This window comes from Megalobrama amblycephala, linkage group LG1, assembly GCF_018812025.1.
Source record: "Megalobrama amblycephala isolate DHTTF-2021 linkage group LG1, ASM1881202v1, whole genome shotgun sequence".
Classification (NCBI taxonomy): domain Eukaryota; kingdom Metazoa; phylum Chordata; class Actinopteri; order Cypriniformes; family Xenocyprididae; genus Megalobrama; species Megalobrama amblycephala.
In genome coordinates this window covers 17,707,275-17,732,700 of record NC_063044.1, presented here as the reverse complement: position 1 = coordinate 17,732,700, position 25,426 = coordinate 17,707,275, and the positions used below count along the sequence as shown (strand labels likewise).

Below are 25,426 nucleotides of genomic sequence, written 5' to 3'. Positions count from 1 at the left end.
TGATGTGCAGCCTATACATATCTGTTCACAGTTCAAAAAATGGGTCCAGGACAAGGCGGACCTCAGAAAGCGGGTTGACATAATTAACTGAGGCCCTCAGAGATGTGACTTGCCGCTACCACCTGCTGAAGAGGAGGGTGTGGGCCACCCCCTCCACCCCGGGTCACTGGTAGACTAATGTCTGCACTTCACTCCCCCAGGAAGGGAGCGGATTGAATGGAACATCTAACTGACTAGAACAAACTATTTGAAGTATATATGTGATACTGGATATCAAGGGTGAAACTGTTAATAATGTAGACAGACAACAATCTTATTTAATGTCAGTCGTGTAAGGTGAAAATTTATTAGGCATTCAAAAACTATTGAGAAAATAAAAACATGGATAGTTCAAAAAGCAAATATACTAGGCAACTTCATGGCTTTCAGAACTAAAACTATTTCTGATGCAAGCAGAACCAGTGTAAAATAAAATTGACAATAACAATGAGTTATTGATAAAAGGAGTCATGACTTTAATCAATCATTGATTGAAGCAAATACAAAAAGAAAAAAAAAGTGAAAACGAAGACAGCCAAATCATCAGCAAAGGCCAGTTTCAAAGCTACATGAAGTATATCTTGCAATTGCATGGAAGAGTAGAAGAGGAAGAGAAATTAGATGTTCTAATAAAAAACAATGAAGAATGAGTTAAAAATTCATATCAGATTCACGCTTTCTGAACTATGGAAGCATAAGAACATTGAGTTCATTTAAAAAAATGACTACCTTCCTTCATAAAAGAGAACTTAGAATGATACAAAATCATTAAGAACATTAAAGTCGGCATGAAATCAAAATTGACCCTGTTCACTTTGTTATAACTAGTCTTGTGGTGAACAATTAATCCATGTAAGTTAATCCACAGAAACAATTTGTTTGTCGTGGTAATCATTAATCAAAATCTGAAAACTTCCAGTCCGGAATGTCGTTCCTTCTCTGATGATGTCAGTTTTGACGGCTTGGGTTGAAAACGCATAAACCACTCCTCTGTAACCGTTAGTCTGCTATGAGCGAGAGATGGAGAGGAGGAGTGCTAAAGTTAAACTCTGTCCTCTATTCAATATTCCGTTTCACTTGGAAATACATCACAACACTGGAGAAAAGTCGTTTGTAACTTCCGGTTCATGGGGACTTGACTGGTAAAACTCAGATGTGGTTTCTCTCCGGTGTGAATCCTTTCATGTGTTTCCATAGTTTCTTACAGATTTCATCTCGTCGTAGTGTAAACAATTAAAAGTTATTTTGTTTTTTTTTGTGAATTTTCTGGTGCTCTTTCAATTCATCATCTGTAGTAAAGGACTCCTGCATATATAACACACACTGCTGTAATGTTATGAATGAATCTTCTCCTTTGTGTGAACCTTTCAGTGATTCTTCAGGACTGATGCCCGATGTTTACCACACTGATCACAGTTAAATGGTCTTTCTTCAGAAGGTAGATGCGATTTCAGAGCGAAAGCCGTTTCTTTCCAGTGCTAACTCTCATGTGAATCTTCAGCCTTGATTTACATGTGAATCTTTTTTTTTTTTTTTTTTACACTGAAGGTGACAGATTTTTTTGCCTTCTGTTTTTCCTTTTTTTGTTCATATCCATCAGGTCTAAAAGAAACATTAAATCATGTGAGATTTTAAATGACAGACAAATGTGAAATGAAAAGTAACACCCAAAGTCAAAATCACTGATGAGTTCAATAGTCAATAGTTTAATCCCATCCAATCTGGGGTGCGTTTCCCAAAGCGAACTATGGTCGCAACTTCCGTTCCGTCTGACAGAGTTCAATGGGATTCACGACCATAGCTGACTAACGGGAAACACACTCCAGGTCGACAACTGCTGTGCATGATTATGATGCATTTTAATGTCATGAAGATGATTTGTGTTATAAATCACTAGTTTGGTCATAAAACTCTAGATGATGCAGGCATGACATGTAATTTGTAAGCAATCAAAATTTCCTACACAGCACAAGCTGATTAAGCCCTTGCTTCTGGAGCCAATGAGCTTACTTGCTCAGTATTTGTTAGTTGTAAACTTTCTGAAAAAAAAAAAATTCTGTAATGAAAAAAAAAAGCTTTGCTTCATTAGTGGGTGAAAATTTCTCATGTTTTTCTTCTTGATCTGAAACCATGTAAATCTACTGAGCATCAGCATGTCCTTCAGTATCGTGATGAATGAACGAGGAATCAAGAATAAACACCAACCTCTTTGTTCTTCAGTATCATTCTGTTTCATTCTGCAGGGTTCTAGATCACTGGCGTTATCTCTGTCCTCTCCTTCCTTTCTGGTACTTCTGCCAAAAACAAACAAGTTTAATTTCCAACAGACATGATATGAGATCAACCAACAAAATGTCCAGTCACTCATCGTGACAGTTTATATAGTGCTTATAAGCCATGATTGATAAGGGGCAAATGTAGGGAATTTGGCCAGGACACCGGGGTTACACCCTACTCTTTATGAGAAGTACCATGGGATTTTAATGACAACATAGCAGGGGTTCTCAACTCTGGCCCTTGAGACCCACCCCCTGCTGGCCTCACTAATACCTCTTCCAGCAGCAGCCCAGTTTTAATAGGAAGTTTCCCATCCGAGTCCTGACCAGAATCACCCAGGTGAAAAAAAGTACATTTCTATAATGTACTTAAAGTGCTCTATTTTCACACACTAATTTTGTACTTCTAAAGATAATCTTAAGAACATCTAAGTGTACTCAACTGTGTTATTTTGAGACACTGTATTCAGTGTTGCCAAGTCCGCTTATTATAAGCGACTTTGGGCTTGTTTTTCTGTAAAGTCGCTTACAAATATCGGTAGTCGCGGGTCGCGTTTTTTTGGGCTTGTTTCTAAAGTGTAGTTGCTTATTTGGGCTTGATCCCCCAGCTCCATAATAAGTCGTCAAGCAGATATTTTCTATATGTTATTTAAATGTAGGAGTTTGTCTAGCCGGTTCTCTCTGTCCTCCCCTTTCCCCATACACACAGGAGACAGCAGAGTTTTTTCTCGTGATCATGACATAAAAGTTCTTTTTACAATGATTGATTCTGAAACACACTGTACACGGATTCTACTGTTGCTATAGTAACGAACACAACTTTGACACGCATCTGATCGCCGGATAAAACATGCGCTCATATATCTTGCCAGCTAAATGTTTACTTCACTTAATAATAAAGGGGGGTCCGTAGAAAAAGTCGCTTGTTTTGGGCTTGTTTTCACAGGCCTGGTTGCTTATTTGTCTCGCGAGATCTGGCAACACTGACTGTATTTAGATACTACTTATAGTACATTTGAACCCATAGTGGTTCAACAAGTGGTAACTAAATACATTTTTTAAATACAGAGATAGTATATTAAAAGCACATTTTAGTTCACAGTTGTTACGGTATGGTGGTGTAGAGATGAGGCAGATACGGATTTCCACAATAACATAGAGCTTTAATCAAACAAAGGCAAGGAAACACCAAACATAACGTTAACACAACAGAGAACGGACGAGGAGTGAAGGGAGTGAGTGCAATATATGGGAGTGCTGACAATAGAGTCCAGGTGCAGGTGATGAGGGATGATGAGGAGCTGACGAGGGAAGTGAGTGCAGGTGTGGAGAACAGGAGGATCTTGGGAATTGAAGTCCAGGGAAACAAGGGTTCTGTGACATTACCCCCCCCTCCCGGTAGGCGCGTCCTCGCGCCGTAGATGAAACAACCGGGAGGGGGGCGGGCGCCCTGGAGACCTCAAGCTGGTGCAGGGGGAGGAGCAAACTGGAGTGGAGGTCTCCAGGGCAGGTTCAAAAGCCATGGCAGGTCAGGGGCTGAAGGCAGCCATGGCGGGTCAGGGGCTGAAGGCAGCCATGGCGGGTCAGGGGCTGAAGGCAGCCATGGCGGGTCAGGGGCTGAAGGCAGCCATGGCGGGTCAGGGGCTGAAGGCAGCCATGGCGGGTCAGGGGCTGAAGGCAGCCATGGCGGGTCAGGGGCTGAAGGCAGCCATGGCGGGTCAGGGGCTGAAGGCAGCCATGGCGGGTCAGGGGCTGAAGGCAGCCATGGCGGGTCAGGGGCTGAAGGCAGCCATGGCGGGTCAGGGGCTGAAGGCAGCCATGGCGGGTCAGGGGCTGAAGGCAGCCATGGCGGGTCAGGGGCTGAAGGCAGCCATGGCGGGTCAGGGGCTGAAGGCAGCCATGGCGGGTCAGGGGCTGAAGGCAGCCATGGCGGGTCAGGTGCAGCGGGCAGCCATGGCGGGTCAGGTGCAGCGGGCAGACATGCAGCAGGCATACATGGCGGGTCAGGTGCAGCGGGCAGCCATGGCGGGTCAGGTGCAGCGGGCAGCCATGGCGGGTCAGGAGCCGAAGCCTTCGAGGCGTTGAGCCCAGGCGTCGCTGAAGGACTGGCGGGTGATGGCGGAACCGAAGGCTCCGCCGACCGAAGCGCAGCCGGGGCTCCAGAAGGCCGCAGTGAAAGCAGGAGGACAGCCAACAAAACGAACACTGGGGGAGTGAGGAGGCCAACTGAATCCGAGGGACGGAGTGACGGAGCGGAGACGGAGGAGTGAAGTCCAGAGGGGAGGGCAGGCTGATGAATGACCAAGGTGTGAGTGGAGGCAGGATGGATACTGGTGAAGCTGGAGGACTGAAGGGCAACGGTGGAGCAGAGGGAGGTTGGAGCCGGGGTGAAGGTAATCGCCCAGAGGTCCAAGGTGGAGATCTGGGCGAGGGGGCTTGAGGTGGAGGTGCAGTATAGCCATGACTTGGAGGAGGCGGGAGAGGGAGGCAGGGAGGGAAAACAGTCTTTACAAAGTTCATAATGAAGGGCTCGGTGGCGGAGACTGGCGCTGCTTGCTCGGCGGCGGAGACTGGCGCTGCTTGCTCGGCGGCGGAGACTGGCGCTGCTTGCTCGGCGGCGGAGACTGGCGCTGCTTGCCCGGCGGCGGAGACTGGCGCGGCTTGCTCGGCGGCGGAGACTGGCGCGGCTTGCTCGGCGGCGGCTGGAGCGGCTTGCTCGGCGGAGACTGGAGCGGCTTGCTCGGCGGAGACTGGAGCGGCTTGCTCGGCGGAGACTGGAGCGGCTTGCTCGGCGGAGACTGGAGCGGCTTGCTCGGCGGAGACTGGAGCGGCTTGCTCGGCGGAGACTGGAGCGGCTTGCTCGGCGGAGACTGGAGCGGCTTGCTCGGCGGAGACTGGAGCGGCTAGCTCGGCGGAGACTGGAGCGGCTTGCTCGGCGGAGACTGGAGCGGCTTGCTCGGCGGAGACTGGAGCGGCTTGCTCGGCGGAGACTGGAGCGGCTTGCTCGGCGGAGACTGGAGCGGCTTGCTCGGCGGAGACTGGAGCACTAGGCTCGGCGGAGACTGGAGAGCTTGGCTCGGCGGAGACTGGAGAGCTTGGCTCGGCGGAGACTGGAGAGCTTGGCTCGGCGGAGACTGGAGAACTTGGCTCGGCGGAGACTGGAGAACTTGGCTCTGTCCAAAAGTCTATAAGCCAGGCCACCTCACTAGGTGGCTCACACAGGGTTGGAGCAGGCTCTGGAGATACTGGAGCGGGCTCTGGAGATACTGGAGCGGGCTCTGGAGATACTGGAGCGGGCTCTGGAGATATTGGAGCGGGCTCTGGAGATACTGGAGCGGGCTCTGGAGACACTGGAACGGGCTCTGGAGAGACTGGAGCCGCTTTCTTCCTCCTCCTCCGCTTACTGGGCCCAGTAGAGGAATGAGGGTTCCGTGTGGGGCAGGCAGGGAGTTCGCTGGAGGGGTATGCGGAGGAAGCCGGAGGTAGACTGACTGGCCCGGCCAACCGTGTCTCTGGATGGACTAGAGACAGACACCCATCCTGAACCCAATCAACGATAAATTTGGAATCATTTAACCACAAAATGGAATTTATGGTTTCGCTTAAGGAGAAACGATAATCGGGTTCACTAAAACGGATGGTGTCATCATCTAGTCCATCCAGAAACAGGGAGATCAAAACTGCTTCAGGCCAGTCAGACACATAAGCGAGCTCAACGAACTCCTCCACATACCTCTCCAGCGAACGACCAACCTGCAGGAGCCCGATGAGGCGATCGCCGGCCGACAGATGGATGAGAGGCATAGGAGGAGCACGAGCCAGGAAGCCAGGGAAAGTCTCCATCTTTCCTTTGTGGAAATCCAGTCGTTCTATGGTCCGTTCTTCTGTTACGGTATGGTGGTGTAGAGATGAGGCAGATACGGATTTCCACAATAACATAGAGCTTTAATCAAACAAAGGCAAGGAAACACCAAACATAACGTTAACACAACAGAGAACGGACGAGGAGTGAAGGGAGTGAGTGCAATATATGGGAGTGCTGACAATAGAGTCCAGGTGCAGGTGATGAGGGATGATGAGGAGCTGACGAGGGAAGTGAGTGCAGGTGTGGAGAACAGGAGGATCTTGGGAATTGAAGTCCAGGGAAACAAGGGTTCTGTGACAACAGTGTCTCAAAATAGCACAGTTGAGTACACTTAGATGATCTTAAGATTATATTAAGAAGTACTAAAGAAGATTTTTTAGTATATTAAGTACAAAATTAGTGGACAAAAATAGAGCACTTTAAGTACATTATAGACGTGTACTTTTTTTCCACCTAGGCAACCCTGCTCAGCTTGGGCTACTGGGTGATTTAACTGTGATTACCTTGCATAGAAGTTTCTCATCACATAAAGATGAACCGCTTACCGTGATTTTAAACTGCGGTGATGTGGTTTCTCCACTGCATGGGTCTTCATGTGTATCTTCAGGTAACTTTTAATAGCAAAACTCTTTCCACACTGATCACACATGTGCGGCTTCTCTCCAGAGTGAATACTCTCATGTGTTTTCAGATTTACTGACTGAGTGAATCTCTTGTCACAGTGTGAACACTTGTAAGGTTTCTCTCCAGTGTGAATTCTCTGGTGCAGTTTCAAACAGTTTGCTGAAAGGAAAGTCTTCTTACACTCAAAGCACATGTACTCTCTCACACCAGTATGTATTTTCTCATGTGCTTTTAAACTTTGCAGCAGTGAAAAACTCTTTCCACATTCAGAACATGAATGTGGCTTCTCCTTCGTATGAACTGTCAGATGTGTCTTCAGGTGTGATGCCGTAAGAAATGTTTTGCCACACTGATCACATGCGAATGGCTTCTCTCCAGTATGAACTCTCATGTGAAGCTTAAGACATTGTTTGTTCGAGAATCTCTTTTCACAGTGATCACATGTGAATGGCTTCTCTCCAGAGTGGATCCTCATGTGTCCTTTAAGGTGATATGATTGTGCGAAACTCTTCCCACATTGATCACATGTGAACGGCTTCTCTCCAGAGTGGATTCTCATGTGGTCATCAAGATTACTTTTATATGTGAAACTCTTTCCACATTGATCACATGTGAATGGCTTCTCTCCAGTATGAACTCTCATGTGAAGCACAAGACTTTGTTTGTACTGGAATCTCTTTTCACACTGATCACACTTGAATGGCTTCTCTCCGGTGTGGACCCTCATGTGTTCCTTAAGGTGTGCTGGTTGTGTGTAACTCTTCCCACACTGATGACATGCATGGGGCTTCTCTCTAGTATGAACTCTCATGTGAAGATCTAGATTATATTTATTTGCGAATCTCTTTTCACACTTATCACACATGAATGGCTTCTCTCCAGTATGAACTCTCATGTGAATCTTAAGATTCTGTTTGTTCAAAAATCTCTTTTCACAATGATCACATGTGAAGGGCTTCTCTCCAGTATGAACTTTCATGTGAAGCTCAAGATTTTGTTTGGTCGAACATCTCTTTTCACACTGACCACAGGCAAATGGCTTTTCTCCAGTGTGGATCATCATGTGTCCCTTAAGGTGTACTGATTGTGTGAAGCTCTTCCCACACTGATCACATGTGAATGGTCTCTCTCCAGTATGAACCCTCATATGAACTTCAAGACGTTGTTTTGTATTGAAACTCTTTCCACACTGAGTGCAGGTTGTAGATTTCTTGGGTCGTTTTGTTAGAAACGTCTTTTTAGTCTTTGAGCGACTCAAAGGTTTTTCTCCGGGTTTGAAAAGTTCATCCTCCAATTCACTCAGTTCTTCACTCTCCTCGCTGTCTTCCATCAAGTCTGAAAGGCAGAAAAAGTTTAATTCCATTTTCAGTACATCAAAGTAATAAAAAAAGAGAAATATGAAGTGAAGGACAAGTAAATCCTGATTAAATAGACAGCTTATATAAAATGTTATAATCATTGATGCATTTTATACATTACTTAACTAAAACTTTCCATGAATGAGGAAAATTGATCTTCCAAATATTTTTTTTAAAATATATGGACACATCTCATGTTTCTATAGTGAGAAATAATTTAATATTTGATAAACAACACAATCATATAACATAATATTAACATTAAATATATGCAAGTGTCATAATGTTGATAACATTTAGATTATTCTCTAAAACCTTTTTATTCCTGCTTTCCAGTTCAAGCTTGCAGTGTCCATTGAAATGTACAAACTCAAGGTCTACAGTAACCATGGCTTTAACTAGTTTTAAACTTAAAATTTTTAATTAGCATTAGCTGTCTAACATGTTTTCCTCAATCCTGTGTAAGGTCCACCCAACTGGCCAAAAGTCGGTATCCAATGGTGTGGTTAAAGGTTTCCTGCTTGCTTTGTCTTTACACAAAGTAATTTAATTCCAATTAAGTATTTATCTTCATTATATCATTTACTCCATTGCAAATGACTCCATTGTATCACAACCTTGCATTTCAGTTGGAATGTCAATTGATTTTTGGTCATTTATATAATCAGTGTAACTAGACATTTGATTATTCTATGTAATTCTTATATTATTTTTACTCATTCATTTGGCCAATGGCACTTAAGAGACTCGTGCCATTAACGTGTATCTCACGGTCACAAACTCATCAATCTGATTCTATAAAATAAATATATTATAGTTATTTTCTATTTATTACATTATATGTACTTTTAAATAATAAAGTTATTACAGTATTTGTATTTCTAATTGTGTTTAATGTTTTTATTTAGCAATAATAATAATAAATATAGCTGCAAGCAGCAATTACGGGGCCAAGCAAAAAAAGGCACAACAAGCCAGCCAAGATGGCTGGGAGCATCAGACCAGCTGCAACAGTGAGCAATTAAAGACCTATTAGGATCATTTAAGGCAAAAGAGCTGAAAAATGATATGTACAGTCAATAATTAAGATTTAATGGTTTATCACTTTGACTAATAGGTGGTGCTGTGACCAAATTAATGTGATATGGTCAGAGTGAGGTAACAATGACACTCACTAAGGATATGACTCCCGTGAAAATAAGTCAAACAGATCAAAAGTTACAAGCATATGAAAAAAACACACTAGGTGGCGCTGGTTTGAAACTTCTCAGGCTCCTTCGGGACCTTGTGCTGATGACTCATACTGAGTTTCGTAACAATACGCTAATGCGTTCATAAAATACAGCATTTTTGAACAAAATTAAAAATGGCCGACAGTCAAAATGGCTGATATGGGAAAATTGGATATCATTGGACTCGGCATGATGTCCCTAATCTAACAAGACCAAATTTATGATTTTTGGAAAAACATATTTGAAGCTATAAGCAAAAATAATGGCTATTTTGGCTTTTTTGAATCTCCAGACCAGTAGGTGGTGTTGCGATGAAACTCAGCATGTAGGCTCTGGTCTTGCTTGGGATAATTTGTACGAAGTTTGGTCTAAATATGATAAATCATTGCAGAGATACAGCCATGAGTCCAAACTGGGTGCTCTGCGTTAAATTATTTTGCGTGTTTTTTGAGAATGGTTGAGTTTAACAAAAAGCTTTTGATAACATTTTGCAAGAACGGTCTGAAGATGATCTGGTTCAATTTTCATGATAATCAGACCAACAGCCTAGGACGAGTTCGAAAAAGTAGGTTTTTCACAAAATTCAAAATGGCGGACAAAACATAAGTCGAAACCTAGCATGTTTGGTATCGTTGGACTTAGCAGGGATTCAGGAGTCTAAGATCATGACTATTTTAAAAATAAGTCGACCACACTCATAGTGATAAGCATTTGAATATTTGATTTTACCACTAGGTGGCGCTGGTGCGAAACTTCTCAGGCTCATTCAGGGCATCGTGCTGATGACCCATACAGAGTTTTGTGACGATACGCTGATGCGTTCATAAAATACAGCATTTTAGTACAAAATTCAAAATGGCCGACGGCCAAAATGGCTGATATGGTAATAATGGTTATCATTCGACTCGGCATGATACCCTGAATCCGACGTGACCACATTTATGATTTCTGGACAAACCATTCAGAAGTTATTAGCCAAAATAGCCATTTTTCGTATCTCCGGACCAGTAGGTGGCACTGCACTGAAACACTGCATGTTGGCTTAAGTCATGCTTGTGATGACATGTATGAAGTTTGGTCAAAATACGATAAATCTTTTTGGAGATATAGCCTTAAGTGTGATTTTGCGAGCTTTCGGTCGAATTCATTTGTGCCCTATTCGAGAACGGATGGATCTATCGAAAAGCTTTTGATAACTTTTTGCAGTCATGGTCTGAAGATGATCTGGTCCAATTTTTGTGAAAATCGGAGTAACGCCCTAGGAGGAGTTCGAAAAAGTAGGTTTTTCGGAAAATTCAAAATGGCGGGAAAATTTTCATGACGGAAAATGACGTCATATAGTGCAATCGATTCGGCTTGACCCAAGGAATCAGAAGAAAAAAGAATTGTGTTTCTAGCCCATACGGTTCAAAAGTTATTAGCATAAACAGAAGTGCAACTTTGGACAGCTGGTGGCGCTAGAGGGATTGAGTTAGAGACTCCAAATTGGCTATGGACACAGTTCAGACTGTCCTCTAACTGTGTGCCAAATTTCACAACTTTTTACCATACGGTTCTATGGGCTGCCATAGACTCCAAGAGCGGAAGAATAATAATAAGAAGAAAACTAAATATAGCTGCAAGCAGCAATTACGGGGCCAAGCAAAAAAGGCACAGCAAGCCAGCCAAGATGGCTGGGAGCATCAGACCAGCTGCAACAGTAAGCAATTAAAGACCTATTAGGATCATTTTAGGCAAAAGAGCTGAAAAATGATATATACAGTCAATAATAAAGATTTAATGGTTTATCACTTTTGATCAATAGGTGGTGCTGTGACCAAATTAATGTGGTATGGTCAGAGTGAGGTAGCAATGACACTCGCTAAGGATATGACTCCCGTGAAAATAAGTCAACCAGATCAAAAGTTATAAACATATGAAAAAAACACTAGGTGGCGCTGGTTTGAAACTTCTCAGGCTCCTTCGGGACCTTGTGCTGATGACTCATACCGAGTTTCGTAACAATACGCTAATGCGTTCATAAAATACAGCATTTTTGCACAAAATTCAAAATGGCCGACAACCAAAATGGCTGATATGGGAAAATTGGATATCATTCGACTCGGCATGATGCCCCTAATCTAACAAGACCAAATTTATGATTTTTGGACAAACATATTTGAAGCTATAAGCAAAAATAATGGCTATTTTGGCTTTTTTGAATCTCCAGACCAGTAGGTGGTGTTGCGACGAAACTCAGCATGTAGGCTCTGGTCTTGCTTGGGATGACTTGTACGAAGTTTGGTCTAAATATGATCAATCATTGCAGAGATACAGCCATGAGTCCAAACTGGGTGCTCTGTGTTAAATAAATTTGCGTGTTTTTTGAGAAGGGTTGAGTTTATCAAAAAGCTTTTGATAACCTTTTGCCACAATGGTCTGAAGATGATCTGATTTGATTTTCATGACAATCAAATGAAGCGTCTAGGACGAGTTCGAAAAAGCAGGTTTTTTGCAAAATTCAACATGAGGCACAAACTATATGTCGAAACCTCCCATGTTTGGTATCGTTGGACTCAGAAGGGATTCAGGAGTCTAAGGACATGACTCTTTTGAAAATAAGTTGATCACACCCATAATGATAAGCAGTTGAATATTTGATTTTACCACTAGGTGGCGCTGGTGCGAAACTCTTCAGGCTCGTTCAGGGCATCGTTCTGATGACCCATACCGAGTTTTGTGATGATATGCTAATGCGTTCGTAAAATACAGCATTTTAGCACACAATTCAAAATGGCCGACGTCCAAAATGGCTGAAATGGTAATAATGGTTATCATTCGACTCGGCATGATGCCCCGAATCTAACAAGACCAAAGTTATGATTTTTGGACAAAACCTATCTGAAGCTGCAAGCAAAAATAACCATTTTTTGTATATCCAAACCAGTAGGTGGCGCTGCACCAAAACTCAGCATGTAGGCTCTGGTCTTGCTTGGGATGATATGTATGAACTTTTGTCTGAATATGATAAAGCATTGCAGAGATACAGCCATGAGTCCAAATTGGGTGCTCTACGTTAAATTAATTTGCGTGTTATTTGAGAATGGTTTGATTTACTGAAAAGCTTTTGATAACTTTTTGCCAGAATGTACTGAAGATGATCGGGTTTGATTTTCATGACAATCAAATGAAGTGTCTAGGACGAGTTCGAAAAAGTAGTTTTTTCGCAAAATTCAACATGGCGGACAAACCATATTTCGAAACCTAACATGTTTGGTATCGTTGGACTCAGCAGGGATTCAGGAGTCTAAGGACATGACTCTTTTGAAAACAAGTCGACTACAGTCAAAGTGATAAGCATTTGAATATTTGATTTTACCACTAGGTGGCGCTGGTGCGAAACTTCTCAGGCTGGTTCAGGGCATCATGCTGATGACCCATACCGAGTTTTGTGACGATATGCTGATGCGTTCATAAAATACAGCATTTTAGCACAAAATTCAAAATGGCCAACGGCCAAAATGGCTGATATGGTAATAATGGTTAACATTCGACTCAGCATGATACCCTGAATCTGACGTGACCACATTTATGATTTCTGGACAAACCATTCAGAAGTTATTAGCCAAAATAGCCATTTTTCGTATCTCCGGACCAGTAGGTGGCACTGCACTGAAACACTGCATGTTGGCTTAAGTCATGCTTGTGATGACATGTATGAAGTTTGGTCAAAATACGATAAATCTTTTTGGAGATATAGCCTTAAGTGTGATTTTGCGAGCTTTCGGTCGAATTCATTTGTACCCTATTCGAGAACGGATGGATCTATCGAAAAGCTTTTGATAACTTTTTGCAGTCATGGTCTGAAGATGATCTGGTCCAATTTTTGTGAAAATCGGAGTAACGCCCTAGGAGGAGTTCGAAAAAGTAGGTTTTTCGGAAAATTCAAAATGGCGGGAAAATTTTCATGACGGAAAATGACGTCATATAGTCCAATCGATTCATCTTGACCCAAGGAATCAGAGGAAAAAAGAATTTTGTTTCTAGCCCATACGGTTCAAAAGTTATTAGCATAAACAGAAGTGCAACTTTGGACAGCTGGTGGCGCTAGAGGGATTGAGTTAGAGACTCCAAATTGGCTATGGACACAGTTCAGACTGTCCTCTAACTGTGTGCCAAATTTCACAACTTTTTACCATACGGTTCTATGGGCTGCCATAGACTCCAAGAGCGGAAGAATAATAATAATAAGAAAACTAACAATAACAATAGGTGCCTAAGCACCTTCGGTGCTTGGCCCCTAAATATAGCTGCAAGCAGCAATTACGGGGCCAAGCACAAAAACAGCACAAGAAGCCAGCCAACATGGCTGTGAGCATCAGACCAACAGCAGCAGTGAGCAATTAGAAAAAAAAAGTTATTAGCAATTTTGTCAATTTTGTTATAACTTTTGACCACTAGGTGGTGCTGGTCCAAAACTTCTCAGGCTCATTCAGAGTATTGTCCTGATGACCCATACCAAATTTATGATTTTTGGACAAACACTTCAGAAGTTATAAACGAAAATATCCATTTTGCATATTTCCGCACCAGTAGGTGGCGCTGCGCCGAAACACTGCATGATGCCTCAGGTCATGCTTGTGATGACATGTACCAAGTTTGGTCTGAATAAGATAAAGCGTTGCGGAGATACAGCTTCAAGAGTGTGTTTTACATCATGCCTCAAATTCTTTGCTCTGGTATACGAAAACGGTTTGACATATCGACTTGAAATCCATAACTTTTTGTCGGCATGGTCTGATGATGACACGGTTCAATTTTGGTGAAAATCGGAGCAACGGTCTAGGAGGAGTTCGAAAAAGTAGCTTTTTAAAGAAAAACAATACAGCGGACAGGAAGTTCAGCTAACTATGGCAAATTTAATATCAATGTTCTCAGCATGACCCACGGAATCTACTGAGACCAATTTCATTACAATTGGTTAATATAGACAAAAGTTATTAGCATTTTTGTAAATTTTGTTATAACTTTTGACCACAAGGTGGCGCTGGTCCGAAACTTCTCAGGCTCCTTCAGGACATTGTGCTGATGACCCATACCGAGTTTCATAACGATACGCTAATGCATTCGTAAAATACAGCATTTTAGCACAAAAATTTAAATGGCCGACAGCCAAAATGTCCGATATGGGAAAATTAGATATCATTCGACTCGGCATGATGCCCCGAATCCAACGAGACCAAATTCATGATTTTTGGCCCAAACCATAAGAAGTTATAAGCAAAAATATCAATTTTTCATATCTCCGCACCAGTAGGTGGCGCTGCGCCGAAACGTCGCATGATACCTCAGGTCATGCTTGTGATGCCATGTACCAAGTTTGGTCAGAATACGATAAAGCATTGCAGAGATACAGCTTCAAGAGTGTGTTTTACAACATGCCTCAAATTCATTGCTCCGGTATACGAAAACGGTTTTACGTATCGACTTGAAATCCATAACATTTTGTCGGCATGGTCTGAAGATGATACAGTTCAATTTTGGTGAAAATCGGAGCAACGGTCTAGGAGGAGTTCGAAAAAGTCGGTTTTTAAAGAAAAACAATACAGCGGACAGGAAGTTCAGCTAACTATGGCAAATTTGATATCAATGTTCTCAGCATGACCCACGGAATCTACTGAGACCAATTTCATTACAATCGGTTAATATAGACAAAAGTTATTAGCATTTTTGTAAATTTTGTTATAACTTTTGACCACAAGGTGGCGCTGGTCCGAAACTTCTCAGGCTCCTTCAGGACATTGTGCTGATGACCCATACCGAGTTTCATAACGATACGCTAATGCATTCGTAAAATACAGCATTTTAGCACAAAAATTTAAATGGCCGACAGCCAAAATGTCCGATATGGGAAAATTAGATATCATTCGACTCGGCATGATGCCCCGAATCCAACGAGACCAAATTCATGATTTTTGGCCCAAACCATAAGAAGTTATAAGCAAAAATATCAATTTTTCATATCTCCGCACCAGTAGGTGGCGCTGCGCCGAAACGCCGCATGTTGCCTCAGGTCATGCTTGTGATGACATGTACCAAGTTTGGTCTGAATTTGATAAAGCGTTGCGGAGATACAGCCTTATGTCTATTTTCGCAAGCACTTCGTACAATATGTTCGCGTGTTTATCGAAAACGATTTGAGGAATCAACTTGAATTCCATAACATTTTGTCGGCATGGTCTGAAGATGATCTGGTTCAATTTTCGTGAAAATCGGAGTAACGGCCTAGGAGAAGTTCGAAAAAGTACGTTTTTCAGAAAATTCTAAATGGCGGAAAAATTTTCATGAAGGAAATTGACGTCATAGGGTGCGATCGATTCGTCTTGACCCAAGGAATCAGAGGAAAAAAGAATTTTGTTTCTAGCCCTTATGGTTCAAAAGTTATTAACATAAACATAAGTGCAACTTTGAACAGCTGGTGGCGCTAGAGGGATTGAGTTAGAGACTCCAAATTTGCTATGGACATAGCTCGGACTGTCCTCTAACTGTGTGCCAAATTTCATAACTTTCCCGCAAGCGGTTCTATGGGTTGCCATAGACTTCAAGAGCGGAAGAAGAAGAAGAATAAATATAGCTGCAAGCAGCAATTACGGGGCCAAGCAAAAAAAGGCACAACAAGCCAGCCAAGATGGCTGGGAGCATCAGACCAGCTGCAACAGTGAGCAATTAAAGACCTATTAGGATCATTTAAGGCAAAAGAGCTGAAAAATGATATGTACAGTCAATAATTAAGATTTAATGGTTTATCACTTTGACTAATAGGTGGTGCTGTGACCAAATTAATGTGATATGGTCAGAGTGAGGTAACAATGACACTCACTAAGGATATGACTCCCGTGAAAATAAGTCAAACAGATCAAAAGTTACAAGCATATGAAAAAAACACACTAGGTGGCACTGGTTTGAAACTTCTCAGGCTCCTTCGGGACCTTGTGCTGATGACTCATACTGAGTTTTGTAACAATACGCTAATGCGTTCATAAAATACAGCATTTTTGAACAAAATTAAAAATGGCCGACAGTCAAAATGGCTGATATGGGAAAATTGGATATCATTGGACTCGGCATGATGTCCCTAATCTAACAAGACCAAATTTATGATTTTTGGAAAAACATATTTGAAGCTATAAGCAAAAATAATGGCTATTTTGGCTTTTTTGAATCTCCAGACCAGTAGGTGGTGTTGCGATGAAACTCAGCATGTAGGCTCTGGTCTTGCTTGGGATAATTTGTACGAAGTTTGGTCTAAATATGATAAATCATTGCAGAGATACAGCCATGAGTCCAAACTGGGTGCTCTGCATTAAATTATTTTGCGTGTTTTTTGAGAATGGTTGAGTTTAACAAAAAGCTTTTGATAATATTTTGCAAGAATGGTCTGAAGATGATCTGGTTCAATTTTCATGATAATCAGACCAACAGCCTAGGACGAGTTCGAAAAAGTAGGTTTTTCGCAAAATTCAAAATGGCGGACAAAACATAAGTCGAAACCTAGCATGTTTGGTATCGATGGACTAAGCAGGGATTCAGGAGTCTAAGATCATGACTATTTTAAAAATAAGTCGACCACACTCATAGTGATAAGCATTTGAATATTTGATTTTACCACTAGGTGGTGCTGGTGCGAAACTTCTCAGGCTCATTCAGGGCATCGTGCTGATGACCCATACAGAGTTTTGTGACGATACGCTGATGCGTTCATAAAATACAGCATTTTAGTACAAAATTCAAAATGGCCGACGGCCAAAATGGCTGATATGGTAATAATGGTTATCATTCGACTCGGCATGATACCCTGAATCCGACGTGACCACATTTATGATTTCTGGACAAACCATTCAGAAGTTATTAGCCAAAATAGCCATTTTTCGTATCTCCGGACCAGTAGGTGGCACTGCACTGAAACACTGCATGTTGGCTTAAGTCATGCTTGTGATGACATGTATGAAGTTTGGTCAAAATACGATAAATCTTTTTGGAGATATAGCCTTAAGTGTGATTTTGCGAGCTTTCGGTCTAATTCATTTGTGCCCTATTCGAGAACGGATGGATCTATCGAAAAGCTTTTGATAACTTTTTGCAGTCATGGTCTGAAGATGATCTGGTCCAATTTTTGTGAAAATCGGAGTAACGCCCAAGGAGGAGTTCGAAAAAGTAGGTTTTTCGGAAAATTCAAAATGGCGGGAAAATTTTCATGACGGAAAATGACGTCATATAGTGCAATCGATTCGTCTTGACCCAAGGAATCAGAGGAAAAAGAATTGTGTTTCTAGCCCATACGGTTCAAAAGTTATTAGCATAAACAGAAGTGCAACTTTGGACAGCTGGTGGCGCTAGAGGGATTGAGTTAGAGACTCCAAATTGGCTATGGACACAGTTCAGACTGTCCTCTAACTGTGTGCCAAATTTCACAACTTTTTACCATACGGTTCTATGGGCTGCCATAGACTCCAAGAGCGGAAGAATAATAATAAATATAGCTGCAAGCAGCAATTACGGGGCCAAGCAAAAAAGGCACAGCAAGGCAGCCAAGATGGCTGGGAGCATCAGACTAGCTGCAACAGTAAGCAATTAAAGACCTATTAGGATCATTTTAGGCAAAAGAGCTGAAAAATGATATATACAGTCAATAATAAAGATTTAATGGTTTATCACTTTTGATCAATAGGTGGTGCTGTGACCAAATTAATGTGGTATGGTCAGAGTGAGGTAGCAATGACACTTGCTAAGGATATGACTCCCGTGAAAATAAGTCAACCAGATCAAAAGTTATAAACATATGAAAAAAACACTAGGTGGCGCTGGTTTGAAACTTCTCAGGCTCCTTCGGGACCTTGTGCTGATGACTCATACCGAGTTTCGTAACAATACGCTAATGCGTTCATAAAATACAGCATTTTTGCACAAAATTCAAAATGGGCGACAACCAAAATGGCTGATATGGGAAAATTGGATATCATTCGACTCGGCATGATGCCCCTAATCCAACAAGACCAAATTTATGATTTTTGGACAAACATATATGAAGCTATAAGCAAAAATAATGGCTATTTTGGCTTTTTTGAATCTCCAGACCAGTAGGTGGTGTTGCGACGAAACTCAGCATGTAGGCTCTGGTCTTGCTTGGGATGATTTGTACGAAGTTTGGTCTAAATATGATCAATCATTGCAGAGATACAGCCATGAGTCCAAACTGGGTGCTCTGTGTTAAATTAATTTGCGTGTTTTTTGAGAATGGTTGAGTTTATCAAAAAGCTTTTGATAACTTTTTGCCAGAATGGTCTGAAAATGATCTGGTTCAATTTTCATAATAATCAGACCAACAGCCTAGGGCGAGTTCGAAAAAGTAGGTTTTTCGCAAAATTCAAAATGGCGGACAAACCATAAGTCGAAACCTAGCATGTTTGGTATCATTAGACTCAACAGGGATTCAGGAGTCTAACGTCATGACTCCTTTTAAAATAAGTTGACCACACCCATATTGATAAGCATTTGAATATTTGATTTTACCACTAGGTGGCGCTGGTCCGAAACTTCTCAGGCTTGTTCAGGGCATCGTGCTGATGACCCATACCGAGTTTTGTGGTGATATGCTAATGCATTCATAAAATACAGCATTTTAGCACAAAATTCAAAATGGCCGACGGCTAAAATGGCTGATATGGTAATAATGGATATCACTCGACTCGGCATGATGCCCTGAATCTGACGTGACCACATTTATGATTTATGGACAAACCATTCAGAAGTTATTAGCATAAATAGACATTTTTCGTATCTCTGGGCCAGTAGGTGGCGCTGCACCAAAACGCTGCAGGTTGCCTCAAGTCATGCTTATGATGACATGTACCCAGTTTGGTCTGAAAACGATAAAGCAATGTGGAGATATAGCCTCAAGTCTGATTTTGCGAACTTTTTGTTTAATTCATTTATGAAGTTTTCAAGAACGGTTTGTTATATCAACAAGCTTTTGATAACATTTTGTTGGCATGGTCTCAAGATGATCTGGTTCAATTTTGATGATAATCAGAGTAACAGTCTAGGAGGAGTTCGAAAAAGTAGTTTTTTCGCAAAATTCAACATGGCGGACAAACCATAAGTCGAAACCTAGCAAGTTTGGTATTGTTGGACTCAGCAGGGATTCTGGAGTCTAAGGATATGACTCATTTGAAAATAAGCTGACCACACTTAAAGTGATAAGCATTTGAATATTTGATTTTACCACTAGGTGGCGCTGGTCCGAAACTTTTCAGGCTCGTTCAGGGCACCGTACTGATGACCCATACCGAGTTTTGTGACGATATGCTAATGCGTTTGTAAAATACAGCATTTTAGCACAAAATTCAAAATGGCCGACAGCCAAAATGGCTGATATGGTAATAATGGTATTCATTCGACTCGGCATGATACCCCGAATCTGACGAGACCACATTTATGATTTATGGACAAACCATTCAGAAGTTATTAGCATAAATAGCCATTTTTCATATCTCCAGACCAGTAGGTGGCACTGCGTTGAAACACTGCATGTTGCCTCAAGTCATGCTTGTGATGACTTGTATGAAGTTTGGTCAGAATACCATAAATCATTTTGGAGATATAGCCTCAAGATTGATTTTGCGAGCGCTTCATCAAATTCATTTGTGCCCTATTCGAGAAAGGTTCGATCTATCGAAAAGCTTTTGATAACTTTTTGCAGTCATGGTCTGAAGATGATCTGGTTCAATTTTGGTGAAAATCGGAGTAATGCCCTAGGAGGAGTTCGAAAAAGTATGTTTTTTGGATAAATCAAAATGGCGGGAAAATTTTCATGACGGAAAATGACGTCATAGGGTGCATTCAAATCGGCATGAGCCAAGGAATCAGAGGACAAAAGAATTTTGTTTCTAGCCCTTACGGTTCAAAAGTTATTAACATAAACAGAAGTTCAACTTTGCACAGCTGGTGGCGCTAGAGGGATTGAGTTAGAGACACCAAATTGGCTATAAACACAGTTCAGACTGTCCTCTATCAGTGTGCCAAATTTCATAACTTTTTACAATACGGTTCTATGGGCTGCCATAGACTCAAGAGCGGAAGAATAATAATAATAATAATAAATATAGCTGCAAGCAGCAATTACGGGGCCAAGCACAAAAACGGCAGAAGAAGCCAGCCAACATGGCTGGGAGCATCAGACCAACAGCAGCAGTGAGCAATTAGAAAAAAAAGTTATTAGCATTTTTGTCAATTTTGTTATAACTTTTGACCACAAGGTGGCGCTGGTCCGAAACTTCTCAGGCTCCTTCAGGGCATTGTCCTGATGACCCATACCAAATTTATGAATTTTGGTCAAACCCATCAGAAGTTATAAGCAAAAATAGCCATTATTCATATCTCCACTCCAGTAGGTGGCGCTGCGCCGAAACACTGTATGATGCCTCAGGTCATGCTTGTGATGACACGTACCAAGTTTGGTCTGAATATGATAAAGCATTGCAGAGATACAGCTTCAAGAGTCATTTTTGCATCATATCTCAAATGTTTTGCTCTGGTATACGAAAACGGTTTGACTTATCAACTTGAAATCCATAACCTTTTGTCGGCATGGTCTGAAGATGATACGGTTCAATTTTGGTGAAAATCGGAGCAACGGTCTAGGAGGAGTTCGAAAAAGTAGGTTTTTAAAGTAAAACAATATGGCGGACAGGAATTTCAGCTGACTATGGCAAATTTGATATCTTTGTTCTCAGCATGACCCAAGGAATCTACTGAGACCAGTTTCATTACAATTGGTTAATATAGACAAAAGTTATTAGCATTTTTGTAAATTTTGTTATAACTTTTGACCACAAGGTGGTGCTGGTCCGAAACTTCTCAGGCTCCTTCAGGGCATTGTCCTGATGAACCATACCAAATTTATGAATTTTGGTCAAACCCATCAGAAGTTATAAGCAAAAACAGCCATTTTTCATATCTCCACTCCAGTAGGTGGCGCTGTGCTGAAACATTGTATGATGCCTCAGGTCATGCTTGTGATGACACATACCAAGTTTGGTCTGAATATGATAAAGCATAGCAGAGATACAGCTTCAAGAGTCATTTTTGCATCATGCCTCAAATTCGTTGCTCTGGTATGCGAAAACGGTTTGACTTATCGACTTGAAATCCATAACTTATTGTCAGCATGGTCTGAAGATGATACGGTTCGATTTTGGTGAAAATCGGAGCAACGGTCTAGGAGGAGTTCGAAAAAGTAGGTTTTTAAAGAAAAACAATACAGCGGACAGGAAGTTCAGCTGACTATGGAAAGTTTGATATCTATGTTCTCAGCATGACCCAAGGAATCTACTGAAAACAGTTTCATTACAATCGGTTAATATACTCAAAAGTTATTAGCATTTCTGTAAATTTTGTTATAACTTTTGACCACAAGGTGGCGCAGTGCTGAAACTTCTCAGGCTCCTTCAGGGTATTGTGCTGGGGACCCATACCGAGTTTCGTAACGATACGCTAATGCGTTCGTAAAATACAGCATTTTAGCACGAAATTCAAAATAGCCGACGGCCAAAATGTCCGATATGGGAAAATTGGATATAATTTGACTCGGCATGATACCCCGAATCCAACAAGACCAAATTTATGATTTTTGGACAAACCCATCAGAAGTTATAAGCAAAAATATCCATTTTTCATATCTCCGCACCAGTAGGTGGCGCTGAGCCGAAACACTGCATGGTGCCTCAGGTCATGCTTGTGAAGACATGTATCAAGTTTGGTCTGAATATGATAAAGTGTTGCAGAGATACAGCCTTACTTCTATTTTCGCAAGCGCTACGTACAATTCGTTCGTGTGTTTTTCGAAAACGGTTTGAGCAATCGACTTGAATTCCATAACTTTTTGTCACCATGGTCTGAAGATGATCTGGTTTAATTTTCATGAAAATCGGACTAACGGCCTAGGAGGAGTTCGAAAAAGTAGGTTTTTCAGAAAATTCAAAATGGCGGAAAAATTTTCATGACGGAAAATGACGTCATATGATGCAATCGATTCGTCTTGACCCAAGGAATCATAGGAAAAAAGAATTTTGTTTCTAGCCCTTATGGTTCAAAAGTTATTAGCATAAACATAAGTGCAACTTTGGACAGCTGGTGGCGCTAGAGGGATTGAGTTAGAGACTCCAAATTTGCTATGGACAAAGGTCATTCTGTCCTCTAACTGTGTGCCAAATTTCACAACTTTCCCGCAAGCGGTTCTATGGGCTGCCATAGACTTCAAGAGCGGAAGAAGAAGAAGAATAATAATAAGCGTACGGAACGCCAACAATAACAATAGGTGCCTAAGCACCTTCGGTGCTTGGCCCCTAATTATTATTATTATTAGTCATTAATATATTAAATACAAAATATTGGGCCAACAAACAAGCACAACAAACCTGGCGTTCTTTATTTAAAAAAAAAAAAAAAAGTTTTAAATCACTATAAATTTTCATTTAAGATTTTTCCCCAAATCATGCAGCCTTCTGAAAGATAGGGATTTAGCGTTACAGAATTATCCTGAACCATTCACAGCATTTCCTCAAGTACTCAGACCAAGATAAACATTCTCCAAATGGAGGCATGAAATAACAGCTGGAGTTTGCATTGACAGGGATAACGGACTTTGGTAGTTCACACCTTGTTGAGGAATAAGAGACCGTGGGAAAGGGCACACCCTCTGCAGTAGGCAAAGTATCTCTAAACTCTAACTACTATTACATTTTAGTCTGTTTGCAGGACACGAAAGCATTGTACCAGTCGCGCTGAGACATGTCAAATGATCCCAAACATGACTGTTAATTCACTTGCATTGACAAAGAACATAATATTTTCATATGATCACTCAGAGTGAACTCAGTGAAGGGAAGAATGGCTAAAGGCATTGGAGTGTGGGAGAAGAAACAAATGTGAAAGAAGGACAGGAGGGGAAAAGATTTTACGCATCTTCACTCAGTGGGCTGTGATCACATTCATTTACCCTGTTACTAAAGTTATTATAAGAATAATCTCTATAACTATGAATAACTTCTATAATTTATGAGAGATACAACTACATCAGTAACTATAAATCAGATTTTGCACAGGTTATGATTACAATCCGGTCATCCATTCTGGAAAGGTCATACTTGATACAGTTTATCGTTATATATATTTATATGTGTATATTGTGAACCAGATAAACCAGACATAAACTTAGTCTGACCAAATGTTGACAATCAATATGAAAGTTTCTCAAACCTCCCTTTACTGACCATTTGTTTACAATCTGTACATATTTCATAATTTATATCATGAATGTTCTTCAGTATCATGAATGAATATAAAGAATGAAGAATAAACACCAACCGCTTTGTTCTTCAGTATCTTCAGCTTGTTTCATTTTGCAGGATTCTGGATCACTCATGTTCTCGCTGTTCTCTTTAATAAACTCAGTGTTTGCAGACTTCAGCTCCTCCTGATGCTTTGATGATTGTCTTTACTTGAAGACTGAATGGAACATTTATTGGTGAACTGCTGTGGGAGGAGCTTCACTGATGACGTGATTGCTGTGGGAGGAGCTGATCTGACAAAATCAAAATTATATCAGTTATTGTTATATTTATACTTGCCTAAATGATACATCTAAGCATGTCGATCTGTCTATCATAAAATAACTGATGCTCATTCAATTCATAACTCTAAAATTATATTGTTGTTGTGTTATTGTTGTGTAGTCTGTCTTTAAAAATCACTCTTGAAGTCTTGAAGGCCTTTTTTATGTCAGAAAATAAACTTTATTATCCAAGTAACAAAGCTTAGCTCTTTTGCAGAGTCCAGTCTCTAACATCTCAAAGGTAATCAGTACATTCCATACCTGTATTTAAGCAGTGAACATGAGATAAGGGCTTCACCGTGCATTTCCACCCAGCCTGAAATAGGTAGCCATAAGCAGGCACGTTCCTTTCCAGTGGCATACTTTGTTTCTCTTAATAAGTAATCAGTAATCTTGTTTTTTTTTTAATATATATATATATATATATATATATATATATATATATATATATATATATTTATCCTCTTGTACAGCACAATGGCCAACTACTGTTGTACTTATTGTTCTATATAAATAAAATTGATTGAAGTATAATTTCTTTGGTATTATTCTCATAGATTACACTCAATTCAGTTATTCTCAATAAAATATTCTACAACATACAGAAATAATTAAAATATTATTGAAGAAATAAAATAGTTGGTAATTTAATGTAAATTCTTCCAAATATAAATAACAAAAAACTGTTGAAAGCATAAAGACAAAAATAAATTAGTAAACCAACAAATCCCCTCAGTCTGTTGACAGCAATGAAATGAGCTTTAAGTGTCAATTTACAGCAGATCTGAAGACATCAGCATAATAAATGAGGTGAAAACAGGAACTATTCTGTGTTTTCAGCAGCTGTTAATATTGATGATTCTCAGACTATCAACACTCATTCAACAAGACATTCAGAATCATCAGCAGATTATCTCACTTTCTAACAGTGTTTGCTGTTAGAAACTGATTTGAATCAATATATATGCTAAAATAAAATAAAAATAAAATAAAAACAAGAACCAGATGCTTAATCATATCTTCCTACCTGTAGTCCTCTTGGCCAAACATCTTCGACATTATAGAAAAACTACTGTGGCAAGAACCTTTTTTATTTATTTATTTATTTATTTATTTATTTAAAAAAAAAAAACAACTCTGTGTTTAGTCTGCTTTTAGGATGATTACAACTTCGGTGTTCATCTTTTCAGAAATCCAAACAATTAAAGATACTGAAATGTCAACTTCACTTGGTTACTTTTATAAAACCGTAAATATTAACAGGGTTCCCACTCTTTTTTAGCCATCATTTTCCAGGACTTTTCCAGGACATTTTCAATTTTACTATGGCAGGAATAAAAGACAAGGATCATGCCCTAAAGTAATATATTGCTCTCCAAGTC

The 25,426-nt window shown here is 40.8% G+C and overlaps 1 protein-coding gene across 2 annotated transcripts; it reads right to left on the bottom strand.

The window, feature by feature from the left end:
- Positions 1-4: 4 nt before the first annotated feature.
- LOC125264643 (gastrula zinc finger protein XlCGF57.1-like) lies at positions 5-24,331 on the bottom strand. Of its 2 annotated transcripts, XM_048184193.1 has the most exons (3): positions 23,798-24,331; positions 6,726-8,139; positions 5-2,333 (listed from the first exon to the last, which is right to left on the bottom strand). In XM_048184193.1, exons 1-3 carry the CDS (start codon positions 23,853-23,855, stop codon positions 2,054-2,056), a joined length of 1,752 nt encoding a protein of 583 aa, XP_048040150.1. In that variant the 5' UTR covers positions 23,856-24,331; the 3' UTR covers positions 5-2,053. The 2 variants fall into 2 exon arrangements, with proteins under 2 accessions (XP_048040150.1, XP_048040141.1); XM_048184184.1 differs by lacking the exon at positions 23,798-24,331 and having other exon boundaries at positions 6,726-8,529.
- Between the last annotated feature and the right edge of the window lie 1,095 nt (positions 24,332-25,426).

What these genes read in the sequence shown, in the direction of transcription:
- LOC125264643 (XM_048184184.1), bottom strand. Translation starts at nt 8,263, where the DNA reads ATGATTATAACATTTTATATAAGCTGTCTATTTAATCAGGATTTACTT. An exon ending in CACCGCAGTTTAAAATCACG is followed by an intron (nt 2,334 to 6,725) that starts GTAAGCGGTTCA and finishes TGTTTTTGGCAG; the next exon opens with AAGTACCAGAAAGGAAGGAG.